At 36.7% G+C, this 18,269-nt stretch overlaps 2 protein-coding genes across 2 annotated transcripts in view; one reads left to right on the plus strand and one right to left on the minus strand.

The window, feature by feature from the left end:
• The first annotated feature begins 12,638 nt into the window (after nucleotides 1–12,638).
• Nucleotides 12,639–17,622, plus strand: LOC118753785 (indole-3-acetaldehyde oxidase). Its single transcript, XM_036488663.1, has 7 exons — nucleotides 12,639–12,678; nucleotides 12,737–12,909; nucleotides 13,559–14,302; nucleotides 14,480–14,713; nucleotides 14,777–16,711; nucleotides 16,777–17,254; nucleotides 17,317–17,622. Exons 1-7 carry the CDS (start codon nucleotides 12,639–12,641, stop codon nucleotides 17,496–17,498), a joined length of 3,786 nt encoding a protein of 1,261 aa, XP_036344556.1. The 3' UTR covers nucleotides 17,499–17,622.
• A 266-nt stretch (nucleotides 17,623–17,888) lies between these two features.
• Nucleotides 17,889–18,269, minus strand: part of LOC118753795 (xanthine dehydrogenase-like) — a 1,937-nt gene continuing 1,556 nt past the window's right edge. The window contains exon 4 of the mRNA XM_036488672.1: nucleotides 17,889–17,892. Coding sequence (XP_036344565.1) covers nucleotides 17,889–17,892 — 4 coding nt within the window. The remainder of the gene's footprint in view (nucleotides 17,893–18,269) is intronic.

Here is an 18,269-nt window from a genome sequence, read left to right on the forward strand (position 1 = left end):
CGTCTTATTCGCAGAAAAAAAGTTGAAATTTGTAGACCAGTGTAATTGGTAATTTTTGCTGTTTTTTGTTTCGAATCAATAAGTAAAAGCAAGCACAAACATAAACATTAATTGGACCTTTTGGGATGCGATAAATCATAAGTTTAATCTCTTCATTATTAAAAACAAATTTTTCACTTACATAGATTTCTATACAGAAATGAGCTACCCTAACGTACTTATATACGCACTTTTGAATGCATATTTTTCAGAATTAGCATACAATAATTAATAAAGTTTTGCACGCAGCATTTTAGCGACTCACACAACAGGTAAACAGGTTTAAATATATATACACATACATATTACATACACCAGAAAAGCTAGCGCAGTGTTACCAAATTTTAGAAATATATATATTAAGACTTTTCAATTGAAAAGCCGCAGAATGAGAAATCCCTTATCGACTTCAATAAATACTACATACTGTTCATGAGAAATAACAAAATTTTTCAGGGAGCGTCTCATTACGCTGCATTACAAAATTCTACATCGCAAAATTCTGCAATATGTTAAAAAATTCTGCTCGATCAAAATTCTGTATTTTTTAATTCTGCTTTTTCTAATCCTTCATTTTCAAAATTTTGCTTCCGCATTTTGAAATTCCATCTCACAAAATTCTACTGTTCGCACTTTCGTCTTTCGAAATTCTGCCTTTGTGTTAGATAAAATCTGACAAAATTTACCATATTCTCATCTTTGGCCATGTGCTAATCGGTCACTTTTTCTCAATGGTGAGACGGGTTGAAAAAATTTACTATGGTGTACATACGAATAAATTGAATGCTGTGCCAAATGCAAAGTAAAATTTTGACAGTTGAAAATCCAAACAAAAGCTCGTGCGAACGCTCTATTTCTGACGTTTGATCCATCAAAATTCCATCTTTTCTATCAATTGGCACAGACCCTTTGTCTTAAATCTACATTTAGGAAATACGTTCCAAGCGAGCTAAAAATCTGTTATATTGAGCGAAAAGTATACAAATTATAACATCGTGTTTTTACACTTGTCAAAATAAACTTTAATTTTCAATATATGCAAACAACATTTTGTTTTATTAAATTACAATATTTTGAGAATTGCATCTGTGCAAAAATAAAATAAAAAAATAATAAACTGTGTGACTTAAGTCAGTTCTTTTTTAAAAGGTCTTATAAGCTGCTTCTACTTGTATTTATTCCTGGAAATTAGAGATTTTGCCAAATTATGTTCTTGTAAATTCAGTACAAGATTATAAAACTGGGAATTGCTCCTTCCAACAACTACATTCTTTTAGCCGGCGATGCCACCCTTCTCCACGGTTGTACGTTCTAGAAAAGGTTTCTGTTTCCGATACATGCTGTCATGCACTGACCAAAGCTTAGGAGAATATTTCACGTTATGATTATTTCCAGTAATAAAAGTTTTGTCAAACTAATTAAAAATATTGAAAATCAAAATTCTGTATTAAAATACAATGTAATCAATGTTAAATAAGACATGTCACTACTTTAAAAAATGGGCACTTTTCAAAGTACTGACACGTCCTATTTAACATTAGTTGCGTTCGATAACAAAATTAGCCAACACCAGCCAACAATCAAAATCAAGAGCGTAAGCGAAAATTCTCTCCCAAAGAGAAGAAAAAGCAAAAAAGTAAACGAACAGGAAATTAGCCATCACTTGCAAAAACCGGAAGAAGAAGACACACCACCTGACTTTGTTTATGTTTTACTTGTAAACAAACTGAAATTCATGATGGCTCCATGGAAGAAAAAAGGAAAGTGAACGTTCAATGTTCGCCAGGAACATTTCTAGAAGTAAAAACTAGTTGGCACTATCATAAAATCACATAGCAGGCAGCCAAAAAGCATGTAAATACCAAAACTCGAAAAATGTAATTTTGTTTGTTTACAAAAATTGCAACCATATGTTTTGTGATCATATGTTTTCGTGTTGGATAATTTTTGCTGACTAAAATTTTGCCAGTACAAAATGAACGCTTCTCTTGCATCAAAATGAACGCTTGCTCTCTCAATTTTTGTGTGTTGGATATTTTTTTGTCGTTATCGAACGCCATCCAGTAAAAATTTGGAAAAACTATTACAAATTTTGGACTTGTCGAACGCACCTATTGTTTACACTATAATTTAAAACAGAAATTTTTAATCCAGTATTTTGAAAAGCAGAATTTTCAAAAGGCAACATTTGAGAAGCAAAAGTTTCAAAAGTTCTTCGGTAAGGGCGATTAAAATTTTTTGACAGTTTCGTGGAAAACTTAGTTTTGTACATTTTTATAATTAGAAAAAATTTAGTTGAACGGAAAAATCGCTCCTAAAATCGCTTTCCTAAATTTTTATGCGCAAATATCCAAAAAAATCTCCTAGAATCGCCAGATCTGGACACTCTGAGGTGTAATGTACGCGGCGTGTTTGCATTCCTTTCACTTCTCATGCATAAATTTTGAGCAGTAGCAAATGGTGATTTTGGATGGATTTCACTCTTTAAGGCAAAATTGTGTGCGTTTGAGTGAAAGTGCGAAAATGAGAAACTTTTTACAACAAACATGTATATGGCAACGTTTCGCACTTTTAGTTTCGCACAAACGCATAGCTGTAACCTTGACTGAAATGCAACGAGCGAGAAAACTGAGCTGTGCTGTTCGTACATCGCTTCGGAAGGTAAAACGACAGCACAAAGGAAGCGCAACGAATTTTTAAGACCGCGCTGTGGCTAAACTGTTTGAAATTTCGCAGCCAAAGCAACAACACTGTTCACGCTTTTGTGCAAAATAAAGCGCTCGGTTTTGTCTTTCGCATTTTTGCATCAAAATGTGACCTCTAGTACTATGTTCACGATGAACCATAAATTCGAGCTTAACATTTTGAGTTTATGAACAACTGTCAAGTGTTCCCATTGGGGAGTTAAGAAACTCAGAGTTTAACTTGACAGTTGTTTGTTTACTTTTTATTATTCACATTTGGCTTGGTGTAAAATACCAACTTTCTTCTTCTTCTTATTTGACACAGCAATCGCCTAAGCGATTTTGGCCGAGTTCGAAATAGCACTCCAGTCATTTCTCTTCTGTGTCAACTGACGCCAATTGGAATTGCCAAGTGAAGCCAAGTCCTTCTCCACTTGGTCTTTCCAACGCAGAGGAGGCCTTCCTCTTCGTCTGTTACCAGCATCGAGGCCCGCGTTTAATACTTCAGAGCAGGAGAGTTTCTGCCCATTCGAACGACATGGCCAAGTAAGCGCAGCCGCTGAATTTTAGTTCGCTGCACTATGTCTATATCGTCGTAAAGCTCATAAAGGTCCGTAAATCTTTCGCAGAATATTTCTCTCGAAAATTCCATAGAGCCGCTTCATCAGATGTTTTCATTGTCCCCGCCTCCGCGCCATACACCAGCACAGTGACTTATAGAGTGTGATCTTTGTGCGGCGAGAGAGGACTTTACTTCTCAATTGCCTACTCAGTCCAAAGTAGCACTGGCTGGCAAGAGTGATTCTCCGTTGGATTTCAAGGCTGGCATTATTATTGGCGTTAATGCTGGTTCCCAAATAAATGAAGTCGTCTACTTTTTCAAACTTGTAACTGTCAAGAGTGAAGTGTGTACCAAGACGCGTATGCTCTGACTGTTTATGTGATGACAGGAGATATTTACTTCGTTTTGTCCTCGTTCACCATCAGACCCATTCGCTTTCCTTCTCTATCAAATACCGAGAAGGCAGAACAGACGTAGCCCTTGTTTATTATAATAAAGCAAATTTTGCAGCTCCGCTCCATAAAAGCCACGCCAGATTCCGCAATGACGAGTAAACCGTCATTGTTCTCGAAGTTTATCTTCGATTCAAACTACCTCATAATTTTTTGTAAACATTTTGAAAAAGCTAAACCGAACGAACATCAATTTAATTTCTTCAAAAATGAAAAAAAGTTATGTAAAAATAGTTTAGAACTGTGCGAATCTCAAATTCTGCATCAGCATAAATCTCAAACTAACTCAGGCAACATTGGTAATACATACAACAATGACATATTTATCAGGAAAAACTCCAATTCTAAATTCTAAATCGATCATATTCTCGGGAAACCCGTTTTTTGAAATGCAAATTATGCATTCCTAATCATCCTCTGAAATTGTGTCCCATATTTCGGAGTTTGAATGTTCAAGAGCGCACGAAGTTCCTTGAACAAAGCGGCTATTGCACCAATTGCTTGTCACGCAAAAGTGGAGGCAGATTTTCAAACAAATCCCAGTCTGTAAAGGGACTGCATTTACCACCGATCAGAATGTCATATTTCCCTACATACAATCTGAATCATGCAACTTAATCCCATTTCGAATAATTTTATCAAAAATAATAATCGCATTATTAGCTGCATTTTTTTGTAATCGAGCGACAAAAGAACGCTCAACTCGGGTAAAATTTCCTTTTAGCTACTTAAGCAACCCTGCTGATAACTGCGAGCTTTAAACCAATAGATATTTGGCTTTGTATTTTGCATTTACGGACTCATTAGCTAATCATAAGCAACAAAACATTTTAATGAACACATAATTTTTAACAAGAATCTGTCTAATTCGACTTGTGTTCTGTGTGTCATTTGGGGTCGATGCGCGGGGCCTTACAGTTAAAATAAATGACTTATATTTTACAGGCTTGTTGTTGTCTTCCATTCCATTGCAAGGTATGTGGTGAAGCACTTTCCCCAGCCACTTTTATGCCTCTTAGTGTTTTTCTGGCCGCCTCAAAACGAGCAAAGATTTTTATTAAAGGCTTTTTCATGGCAGATATTCTATTTCCCATAACCAACAATGCAGCGATACATTCTGGAAAAAAGTATTTTATTTATTCATTTCATATTAATTGCGCCAGGATATGAACTGACACCCCTATCCACTCGGTAATGGCGGCTGCCCGTATGAACTAAACTAAGATAAATCTCCTTCATTGCATAATTTTACGCTAAAATATGTACATACATACGTACATATGTAAATATGTATATTATTATGTATCTTCAACTCACCTGCGGAATGGTGAAAATGTCAAATGGCACAAAATGAATTGAAACCCTGTGTAAATGTATGTATGTACATATACTATTCATGTTTTACATAGGTATATTCATACATACTACTTATGTATTAGGGTGTTCGATTATTCGGTTTTTTCCAACCCCGGTTTTCGAGTTTTTCGAAAAATTTCAATGTAAAAAAAAACCGGTTCCGGATGTGAAACTAAGCCCTTTTTTTGACCTTTTCGGATTTGTGTAGTGCCTACTGCCACTCGGGAGGCCCGTGCATCAATTTCTGGTTTCAGCAACATCAATAAAAGTTGTTGTTTTTTCAAAAAGACAATGGTAAACCTCCGAGTCTACTTCTGCCAAAAAAAAGCTTCTTCGCAGGTGGAACAAGAGTATAGATCTCTCCATTTGTGTCACAACATCAAGAAGCAGAACACCAAAGAAACGCTCGGCCAAACGTCTAGAAAACATTGAAGCGCCAAACATTCATTTATTGGAATCAAATATGATGTACTGATGTTGCGACCAAATTACCTAGGATACAATTTTAAAACTGAATATTTAGAGGTTTTCCTTTAACTGGAAAAGCCTAGAAAACTTTAAAAAACTCAAAACTTTTACTGCGAGGTAGAAATTAGTTTGAAATGAAAAAAACCCGTTTGTTGGATAAAAAATTTCCGGTTCATTCGAAATTCGATAAACCACTTATAGATATCCATAAATACCGGTGGAAACTGGTTTGGAAGAACCGAGTTAATCACCCTAATATGTATAAAGATATAAATCTAACTGAGCATAACCAAAATTTAGTATTCATGGACACACATAAATTATGGTAACGAGACCATGGGGCGTCAGCTGGCAGACAACATCAATTGACCTTCTAGACAGTTACGATTGTCATTCATGGCAAAATCACAAGCAACAATAAATAACTATGCTTACAGGTGTGTATATGTACAATGTCATGTGAATAACGAAAGGAAGATAATGTTAAATAGCGTTTACTCGTACATTTTGCTGCCGAATTTTGCTTATACTTAAACGATTGTATGTATATATAAGTAGTACAAAAACATTCATTTGGATTTACATACATATATGCATATTTGTAAAGCACGGTGAAGCATCGAATGCTTAAGGATGAAACTTTTATAAATAAAGTCTAATCCCACCCGAACAATGCCCCAACAGTAGAACCATGGAATATATAACATTCTTTGTAATATTATTTGTAGTACAAAAAAGGTTTTTTTTTGTTGTGCTAACTCTGGAACAGGCCACACATAATTGACCTCCATTTTTCTCATTGACTTCGTACAAATCCATAACAACACTCATTTTTCTCCACGGGGTTGACTTCATACAGTGCCATACCAAGTTCCAGTACTCTACTATGAACAGTTTTAATGATATGCAGTATGAAAAATTGATATAATTAATTTTATTCAAAGGTAACCCAAACTCGATGTGTTCTGTCAGGTAGCCTACCCTACCGGCTAAGTTCAAGAGGTCTTTCTGAGTACTTCCTGGAAGGAGTTATAAGTTTCTTTAATTTATTTTAATTTAAATGAGGCTAAGGCCTCTAATGCTGCATGATTGTCGGACATTCTGATCCCCTTTATATTCTCGAACCCGGTTTTCGATTGCGAAGGCCTGAGCTTGGAATATCGATGGGTACGTGCACTAGGGTGGGTAAAAAAAAATCAATTTTTTTTTTTTTGGATCCGACACACGAAAACTAGTTCCTAGGTACCTCTAGAAAGTACATCATAGGTGTTTACATATGTACGGTGATCCTCTGCAATAACAAGACAATTCAAAATTAAAAACCCTTACTACTGTTAAATGTCTCATGTCTGTAATCTTTGTCTAATCCTTACCACTTAGTTTACAATTTTTTCCTAGTTACTTAAGTATGGATTATGCATGTATTAGACAAGGATTATAGAGATGAGACTCCTAACAGTGGTAAGTGTTTTATTTCTGTTACACACATATTAATAAAATATAATATATTTTTCGTCATTTCGTTATGCTGACATCCTAGAGTGTAAAAAGCACAAATTAACTTTTAAAATACACAATAATACATACAAAATCAGCTGATTATGTAACGCCACATTGTAAGAATTTTCCTTGGGAGCCAGTTGCGTAGCAAGGGGGGTTTATCCTCTTAATGTAGAACATAGATTGTAACATAGGGTAAGTTTGGAAGACAAGGACTTCCTACATTCTGAAGGCAGTGACATTTTTAATTGTAATATAGAAATACACATGCAGAGAATGAATGAAACTAAAATGGGTATTCTCGAAGTCTTGCACGTTGCACGGATTGCATGAAATGCAAAAATGCTCTTTTAAATACGGAAAAGTGCGATAGCACCCCGTTGCGATGTAGTAGCTTGCATAGGTAGCAAGCAGCGAAACAAGATACAGCAATAATTGTTAAGCAAAACACAAAACCGACTCCAATTCTCATATAAAAATTTAAGATTATCGTTAATTTATTCACGATCCAATTATCGGATCTAAACAAAATTAGTATGGGACCACCCTTGAGGTACCGCATTTGCGATGAAAAAAGAATTATCGAAATCGATTAACGTGGTCCAAAGTTATGCGGTACCATTCATAAAAAAAAAAAAAAATCCTACGAAATGTTAACCTCCTCCTTTTTTGAAGTCGGTTAAAAATGAAGTGAGTGAGATGAGAGGATTGAGAGAAACATGTAGCAATTCCAACAACAAAAGAGCTAGCACAGAGTCGCATTTATTTTGTTATGATTTTTATTGCAAAATATGTGCATGGGTCCAGACGTTGCATACTTTGCAGCGATAGGAAATGCTGTATCCTATGTATTTTGTTGTTGTGTGTTTGCAAGTTATGCAATCCGTGCTACGTGCAACGGCTTTGCAAGATTTGCATATGTACACTAGGCGACAAATGAAAGTGTTATGATAAATATATTATTCACGATTACTTTCATTAAACATTTTTTGCATTAAATATGTATTTATGAAAATATAGTTAATTCTATAATATTAAATATTTACCATATAAATCAAAGTTTCACACTATGTAAAGTTATAACAAAAAATCGCATATCTGAAGAATCAGTTGTATGGGAGCAATATGGGTGTTTCCAGCGGAGGTCCACCACGACCAAAAAAAATAAAAGTTTTATATCTAACGTATTTACGGGCCGATTTGTCTGCTTTTTAAAATATATACTGGCTATGTAAGTAGAATCATCTTTGCATAAAATGGTCTTCCTAGGTGGTGCCAAGGTCGAGATATTTCGAAAACTGTATTTATGGTCTGATTTAGTTCGAATTTGGCGTATGTGGTTGAAACATAATAAATCATAGATTTCTAATAAATTGACCCTGAATTGGCGCTGAAGTCAAAATATAAAGTATATTCTACATAAAATACATGTTTTATTTGCGTTAAAAATTCATCTAAAAGCAATATTAACAAAAATATAACGATGGAAATTTATGTCACGTGACGCCACGTCACGTCACGTTTCACACTTGGGGTTGTAAAAGAGAATTGAAACAATTTGCATTAATTCAAAAAACTCTAAAAACAACTAAATTGTTCCAGATCATACTAAAATAAGTTTCATAAAAATAGCCATCCACAATACGCAGAGTTTTGCGATTTTGTAAGAAAAGAAAAAATCAACTTCCATTTTTTGTCACGTAACGACCCTCTCTTTAAATGTTTATATTTCAGGACCAAGCAGTTCGATTGATTTCATTTTTCGGTTAAATATAGAGCTAATTATGTGCTATACAATGGCCTAAAAAAGTTAAAGAAAACAAATGGTATTCCTTTTTTGTATCACATTGAAATCGTACGACTGTCACGTGCGCCACCATGGGAATGCACATATGTAAAAGTGATCCGATCTTTGTTATTTTCACTATAAGTATTTTGTTGATAATGGATGGAAGTATTGCAAAATTTCATGTTCCTAGCTGCATGAATGGAGGAGTTATAACGAAAAATCTTATATCTGAACAATCAGTTGTATGGGAGATATATGTTATAGTGACCCTTTCTGTGCAAAATGTCATATTCCTAGCTACTTAAATGGAGGAGTTATAACGAAAAGTCTTATATCTGAACAATCAGTTGTATGGGAGCTATAGGTTATAGTGACCAGATCTCTGTAATTTTCACTCTAAATTTTCTGTTTATAATGGGTGGAAGTATTGCAAAATCTCATGTTCCTAGCTGCATGAATGGAGGAGTTATAACGAAAAATCTTATATCTGAACAATCAGTTGTATGGGAGCTATACGTTATAGTGGTCCGATTCTTCCGGTTACGACAAATGATTAATACATTATAAAAATACACCCACCTACCAAATTTCTAGACTAGATTGCATACAAACAGACAGACAGACAGCCAGACAGACGGACATGGCTAAATCGGCTCAGCTCGACGTTTTTCTAGTACTTATATACATCGGACCAAAGTTATAATACCATCTAATGCTCATGAAAGCACTCCTAGGTCCTTAATATTAGTAACCGACTTTAGTTTAGAAGCAGAAATATGTATGAGCTTATGGTATTACACTTAAAAAAAAAAACCAATTTAAATTTATTTTCCTGTCGGCAATTCGAATAGAACAAATTGGTGGAGAAGCTTGGCGAAACACTAACATACATATGTGTAAGCGCCAATCAATTAATTCATTAATTAATAATAATAGATTAGCGCTTACAGCATATGTTAGTTTTTGGCCGCGCTTCTCCTCCGATTTGTGGCGTGCGCCTTGATGTTGTCACACAAAGGGGACGGACCTACCGTTTTACGCCGACTACGAACGGAGCTTGTATTTTTTATGAGACGCTGTTTTTCATGGCAGAAATACTTTCGGAGGCTTGCCATTGCCTGTCGAGGGGCGACCGCTATTAGAAAACAGTTAATATTTTCTTTTGTTTTTGTTGTTAGTCGGAAACTGGGCTCGATCCCATGCCTTGTGGAATGTTAGTGCGCACTTCTAACTACTACACCACAGCGGCCGCACAACTATGTGAATATGTACATATGTATTAGAACTGTTAGAGCACAGAGAATATACACCGATATGCACTCTCTCGTTGTATTTAATGCCAATTTGTATACATATGTATGTATGTATATCATAGTTTAAATTTACGTGTCGGCTGTTTACTGGAAGAGAAACATTACACTTGACTTACAATGTTGTTTGCATTAGGTAAGTACCTAGAAGTGGCTGCTACTACTCATTTAATTTTGTTTAAACAATTATGGTCTGTTGGAAAAACCATTATTGGTGTGTGAAATGTTTGCTCCCGGTATGGACAAAATCTGTGTTAACCATCACGCGTAAAGCAAGACGAATTCAGAAGTGTGTAGTACAATTGAAAAGAAATCTAATCAGCTCCTCTAACAACACTGCTCGTTGAGATATATCTCAAAATCATACATATTTATGGGCCCATTAAGTTCAAATTTGTAACATATCGAGCCGTTTGTGCGAAATTATCGTATGTGGAACTTTTTGATGCAAATTTGTTCAACACCCCACACCCCCGGGACGCATTACATGCCAAAATATTGTAACCCTTATAGTTGCGCAAAAATTTACTGTACATTTTATTGTATGTTAAAATGTATTTTTCTTGTGAGCGAAATTATCGTTTGTGCTATACAAAAATAAAGTGATTTAAACGTTGTAATAAGAGCTCAACCAGTTACCGAGGAAAATTCGTAGACCGTAGACCAACGCATGACGGTGGCATTGTCGTCACGGTGCTCTGGAAAGGGTCTATCAATAATTGCACTAAAGTCCACCATCGTCAACGGCGGCATCAAGGCCTGTGGAGAACTGAAATACCCTATTGATTGTTTAATTAAGCACGCATAACAAGGTAAGGGTAAGGTAAAACTCTTAGGAAGTAGGATCTACAGTCCGACAGGGCTCGTAATTCAAGTGGAGTTTATCCTCATTTGTAACGCAGGATACCAGTAAGAGTACTTCAAATGCCCAAGAGGGCACGTGATTTTGGCTAGCATTAAGGGTACAATAATATACACAATTAAGTCAGTGCATTTTTATAGATACGCAGGGATTAGTCCAAGTTAGTTCTTTGGCGAAAGGCGAGCATGAAAGTATTCGGGCGGGGTATGCGTTCGCGAAAGGATCTGGAAAATTTAACGGTTACCCTATAAAATGAACAGCTAAGTTTTCTTAAAGTCCTTTGGTATAAGTTATTTACTCAACACAGTTAGCAACCAAGAAATTTAACAAAGCTATTGCTATTCAACAGTAAAAAATCTTTTTAATAAATTTTTCGATTACTTTTAAAATTACTTAGAGGGTGGAACTCGAAAAAAATCAATTAAATTTTCAATTCCTATTCAAATGAAAAACATTTTAGAACATTTTAGAAGTACATACATAGAAAAATGCTCTCTTCAAAGATTGGGTTTCTGTCACATACGATAATTTTGAAAAAGGGGTCGATATATTAATTACAAGGAAAAAATGAATTTAACAACAATTACTCTAGGTGTAAAAGGGAACTTATACCTTCAAGTGCCCAAACGTGATAAATCACCTTCACGCTGGATTTCTCTAATATCGTGAGTGCAGAAGACGAACTAGTATACAACATTTTCCAGAGCATCGGAACGAATTATCGAAGTTACTCATAGTTAAGCTGGAGAACCATTCTAGCGGAGGAAAATGCCCAGGTAAACACCAGAGCAGCAGCATTATAAACTGAATCGAAAGTAAAACAGTGACAAACAAATTCATTTACGTCCTGATATACCAAAGTGAAGTATTGAATTTTCCAACGGAATTTGTTTATTCTCAAGATATTCCTGGAGACCCTTAAGTAATAATAATATACGTAAATTAATACTTAAATACCTTTCTTTTAGTTCCAATAAAATTTTCCCACGTCTAAACTTCAATTACATAATAACCCGGCGATTACATTGGAATGCAATTCTACAATTCAGGAGAGTGTCATAGTTGTTGTTTCATTACATGTATGTCGTTCAATTTTTAATGGCTAACAAGACGCTTAGGGGGTTCTCAAGTATCATAAGAGACGCATAATAAATTTTCTGTCTCACCGAAAAAAAATATTTCTTTGTGATATCGAATGTTGTAAATATCTAAATATACATATATTCAATTGTTAAGACATAAGAAATAAGAAATACGTTGAATTCAAGATTAAAACTTTGATAGTGTTCACTCAATTGCACCCCCTTTTTCCTACTGGGTAGCTTTCACAGAAATGCTCTCGCAAATGCATGTATGAATGTATGTACATATGTAAGTGCGAATGTTATCATAAACAACACTTGTTGCATTAGAATAAATGTTTATAAAAAGAGGCGCGCCGTAAGCAATTAAACTATACATGCAATTTTGCTAAACAGGGTCGTGCCGAACAGACGTGTCGCAAGTGTCAGTTTTTAGTTAACATAAAATAAATTGTACTATAGTTCTAACGAATTCCTGTATTATTTTTGTCAATTTACGATCCGCGTAATAAATACATAAGTAGAGTGTGAAAAATGACAACCAATTTTATAATCAACGGTACACCTTATACAGGTAAGAATATTTGATGTAAGTCTGTCCAATAGGATTGCCTCACAAATTTACTACGCAGCTAAGCTGTCCGATCTGCCATCGGATATTACTTTGAACACCTTTATTCGAGAACATGCGGGCCTGCCGGGTACTAAATTTATGTGCCAGGAGGGCGGATGCGGTGTATGCATTTGCGTGGTTACAGGTAAACACCCAGTCACAGCGGAAATTCGTACGTGGGCCGTCAACTCAGTAAGTCGTAATTTAACTGGGTTTACACAAATATGTACTATGTATATTAGAAAGTGAAAGAAAAAAAAAATTTGCCCTACACGCTGAGTCTAAAATAATTTGGCAAGGCAATTTCGAAAAATTGTTTTGTTTTTGGCCAAACGTATGCAAGGGTCACCTTTTTACATTTTTCGTCGTATCTTTGGAATTTAGAGACGGATCTTAAAGTATGATGGATCGATGTTGTTTGTCTCGAGGAGCTCTTTTATTTAAAAGTTGATCTGTACCCTGTTGTAGTACTTACACACCAGACCTCAATACTTATCACTCTAACGTACCATCCTAATGCCAGTAAATAACAGCTTATCAAATATCAGTAAATTTTTGCTATGGAAGTATTTCTATTACTTCAGTAGAACTATTTAACAAAAAATGTGTTGCTGAATGTGGGTGCCACCGTAAAATGTAAAAATTCCACACAAAATAATATTTTTTTTTTCGAAATTGCTTTGCAAAAATACTGTAGACTCAGCGGTGTTCGGCGAACTTTTTTTGTTGGCTTGTGAAGTGTTATTGTGTACAATCTTATGCTTAGTTTTGAAAAAAAAGCAAAACAAAAGTCAAGTATTTATGTTAAACCCAGTAAAAAATTCAATCCCCCTATTTAAAGTGCTTGACATTGCTGAGTACCTGCGCCGACTGGGAGATAACCACTACTGAAGGCATTGGCAACAAACGCGATGGTTACCATCCAATTCAACAGCGCTTGGCAAAGATGAACGGCACCCAATGTGGTTATTGTTCGCCTGGTTTCGTGATGAATATGTATGGGTTGCTGAAATCCAGGGGCAACCAAATTACCATGGAAGAGGTGGAGAATTCATTTGGTGGCAACATTTGCCGTTGCACTGGCTACCGCCCCATACTGGATGCCATGAAATCTTTTGCAGTCGATAGCAATATTGAGATACCCGATGAATGTCGTGACATTGAAGACCTGAGCAATAAAACGTGCCCGAAGACTGGCGTTGCTTGTAGTGGCGCTTGTAATGGCATGAAAAAACGTTCGCCGATCGAATATGACGATGGTGGTCAATGGTTCTGGCCAAAATCATTAGCTGACGTGTTCTCTGCCATCGACCAATCAAATGGCTCCAAGTATATGCTTGTCGCCGGCAATACTGCTCATGGCGTTTTTCGTCGAGATGGTGCAATTAAAAAATTTATCGACGTCCATGGAGTACCTGAACTGCATCAACACAATATTTCGCCAAGTGGTATAGTTCTAGGTGGCAATTTAAGCTTAACTGACGCAATGACAGTATTTCAAGAGGCTGCTAAATGCAATGGTTTCGAGTATTGTCAACAACTTTGGAACCACTTCGACTTAATTGCAAATGTACCTGTGCGCAATGTGAGTACTAAGTCACGCGTTGGTTAAATGTGATTTTGATATTGTTTTTAATTTTATGGCATCGTTATCTACATTAGTAAGCTATTTCAAGTGCTTTATATATATTTTAGCACTTATCGAACCTCACTCAAAATATTTTGTATTGTTCCATTTTTATTTTTATTCACTTACTTTTAGATGGGCACCTTAGCCGGCAATTTAATGATAAAATACTACCGCAAAGATTTCCCCTCTGACGTTTTCATTGTTTTTGAGGCATTAAATGCTAAAATATCGCTTCTCGAGAGCGCCAAAAAAGAGAAGACGGTGACAATTGCAGAGTTTTTGAAAACCTCGATGAGCGGTAAAGTCATAAGAGCAATCATTCTTCCGCCATATTCACGCGCGCAATACATCTTTGATTCCTACAAGGTATTGTTTGAAAAAAGGAAAATTTCAAATTTTAATAAAATAGAACTTCTTGTCACTTGCTAGATTATGATTAGGGCACAAAACGCGCACGCCTACGTGAATGCCGCTTTCCTCATAAATACCGAACAACCCAGCCATAAAGTCAAATCTGCGCGGCTATGTTTTGGTGGTATAAATCCTGATTTCGTTCATGCAACAGAACTGGAAAAGATACTAGTTGGTAAACAATTACATGATCCTGAACTTGTTGCAAAGTTGTTTGCGATAGCTGGACAGCACTTCGTTGCCGATGCAGTTTTGCCAGACGCATCTCCTGAATATAGGCAAAAATTAGCTTGTGGCCTTATTTTTAAAACTCTTTTGCGGCATGCACCGTCTAGCGTAATTCCAGAGAAGCTGCGCAGTGGAGCAGAGATTCTGAAGCGACCAACATCTTCGGGTAAACAAGTGTACGAAAGTGTGAAGGCAGAGTTTCCCGTTCACCAGCCGACAGTAAAATACGAAGGTGTGATGCAGACTGCTGGGGAAGCCACCTATTCAAATGACGTTCCCGTACAGCCGAATCAATTGTGGGCTGCCTTTGTTACAGCCAAGAAAGTCGGCGCTATGGTAACAGATATAGATACCTCTGCTGCACTGAAATTACCCGGAGCTGTAGCCTTCTTTACTGCTAAAGACATACCTGGAAAAAATACAATTTGTGGCAGTGAACAATTTGTCTTTACCGAGAACGAGGAGCTATTTCCAAGTGGCGCTATTAAATTTTATGATCAACCAATCGGTGTTATAGTAGCCGAGTCTAATGCCATTGCCAATCATGCTGCTGGGCTGGTGGAGCTCACTTATGCCGGCGGTGCCAACGAAGTTTTACCCACGCTCCATGATGTTTTGGATAGCGCCTGCGCGGATAGAATTGATCATACCGTCAAGTCCCTAATCGAGACATTAAAAATTGAAGAAAAATACGATGTCCATGGGTCTGGAAAATTAGATTTGGGCTTGCAGTATCATTATTTCATGGAACCACACAGCACCGTGGTAATTCCGTTCGAAGGTGGGCTGGAAGTATATGCGGCGGCTCAGTGGATGGACTTGGTTCAGGGCGTTCTGTCTGAGTTGCTTAATATAAAAGTTAATGAGATTCAAGTTAAAGTACGGCGACTGGGTGGCGGATATGGTGGTAAGGGAACCCGCAACGTTCCAGCTTCTTGTGCTGCCGCATTGGCTGCCTTCAAGCTTAACCGTCCGGTGCGTTTCGTACAATCTATAGAGTCGATGATGAATGTTCTTGGAAAGCGTTGGGCTTTCCATTCAGATTATGATTTCTACGTTAAAAATACAGGCAAAATAGTGGCACTGCGGAATACATTCTACGAAGATGCCGGGTGCTCTGGCAATGAATCTCCTCTGGGACACACGGTCTTGCTGGGTAAAAATTGCTATGAATTCAGTGATAACTACAAGTTGGATGGCTATATGGTGTTCACCGATTCGCCTAGTAATACAGCGTGCCGTGCACCTGGCTCTGTGGAAGGAATTGCCATGATTGAAAATATACTCGAGCATATTTCCTTCGAGACGGGACTGGATCCCGTAGACGCTCGCATTGCCAACCTAATTTCGGGTCATAAAATGTGCCAAGTTTTGCCATACTTTGTAGAAAGAACGGATTACAGAGCCAGAAAGCAGGCGGTAAAAAGTTTTAATGAAAATAATCGCTGGCGTAAGAAGGGTCTCGGCATCGCTATAATGGAGTACCATATCGGTTACTTTGGCCAATTTCCGGCCACTGTGGCAATTTATCACACCGATGGCACTGTGATTATTTCACATGGTGGTGTTGAAATGGGTCAAGGTATGAATACCAAGATCGCTCAATTAGCGTCTTTTGAGCTGGGTATACCAATGAATATGGTTCGTTTCGAAAACAGTAATACTGTAAACGGTGCAAACAGCATGGTAACTGGCGGCTCAATCGGTAGCGAAACAATTTGTTTTGTAAGTAGAATATTTCATGAAATGCGATTCTGAACAATTTTCGCTAAAAATGCAAGTTTTTATAGGCCGTACGCAAGTGTTGCAATACAATCAAAGAACGACTGAGGCCAGTGCGCGAATCCCTGAAAAACCCCACATGGCTAGACGTCATACAGTCAGCTCATAGTCAACATATTAGTCTGATTGCAAACGATAATTGTAAGCCGGACGACATGGATCCATACACTATTTGCGCCCTGGGCCTAATTGAGGTTGAGGTTGACATACTCACGGGCAATTATCAGTTACCACGGGTGGATATATTGGAGGATGCTGGCGACAGTTTGAATCCAAATGTGGATATAGGACAAATTGAGGGTGCCTTTATGATGGGCCTCGGCTATTGGACTTCGGAGGAGATAATTGTCGATAGAAATACGGGAGAGATGAAGACAAATCGTACATGGAACTACAAGCCACCTGGCGCTAAAGATATACCGATCGATTTCCGTATAGAAATGCTGCCAGGTAGTCCAAATCCGGCTGGATTTATGCGTTCAAAGGGTATGTGACTCATGAAAATTTTATTGTTAAAATAATTACTAAAACTTTGTTTAACATTTTAGCGACGGGTGAGCCGGCGATATGCTTGCCAATAGCGGTAGGCTTTGCTTTACAAGAGGCTTTACAATCTGCACGTTCGGATGCGGGGTTGGCAAAGGAATGGATTCCGCTGACGGCGCCAATGACTCCCGAAAGAGTTTTGCTAAAGTCAGGCACTGAGCCCAGCATGTTCCAGTTGAAGTGAAGATAAGCGTTCAAAAATTTGCACGTATTTATTATAAGAATGTTGATAAAGCGTTTTTGGATTAGAATAAGCAAAGTTTCCAAGTAAAATTTTTATTTGCTGTAATCAAACTTAACGATCATAGAGTTATGTACAAACCTTTTTACCAATTGGAACTGATCTCAAGTTATAATTGATCAAATATACTTGTGATTGTAAATATGTATGTACATGTTGCATGCCATACTAAAGTTGGTTGCAGCTCTTTGATATAATTTTTTTTAGACTATCTGTCAAAAAAGCTGCTACTAACTTTTAAATCGACTTTATTTCGACTATGAATATGTACCTTATTACCTTTCCATGCCCTTTCAAAAACATTCCGTCAAAAAAGTTAGCAAAGCAAAAATTCTAACTAAATATTGTACATTGAAATCCATTAAACAATAATAAGAATACTTTTTTTATTACTTAATGTCTGTCGATTCCGATAAGAAATTTTGTCAACATATTCTGACAGAATTTGATCTGCTTTTTCTATAACTTTACTGATTATATTATGGGTAAAAAACAGAAAAATAGCCGATTTAGCAGCCATGTATACTACTGAGGAACTACATATTCTGATCTAAATCATTCGATAAACCAATTATAAATTCAAGCTGCTTTGCTTACTGTTTTTTTGTGTACCAAAAAATGTACCGAAAAATAAAAATTAAGCAAAATATATTTTAGCTTTAGATTTTGTTCTGTACAAAGCTTAATAAAACACGTTATTTCTCAACACGATTA

The sequence above is a fragment of the Rhagoletis pomonella genome, unplaced genomic scaffold (genome assembly GCF_013731165.1).
Source record: "Rhagoletis pomonella isolate Grant_MI unplaced genomic scaffold, Rhpom_1.0 Rhpom_scaffold_00002, whole genome shotgun sequence".
NCBI classification, from domain to species: Eukaryota; Metazoa; Arthropoda; class Insecta; order Diptera; family Tephritidae; genus Rhagoletis; species Rhagoletis pomonella.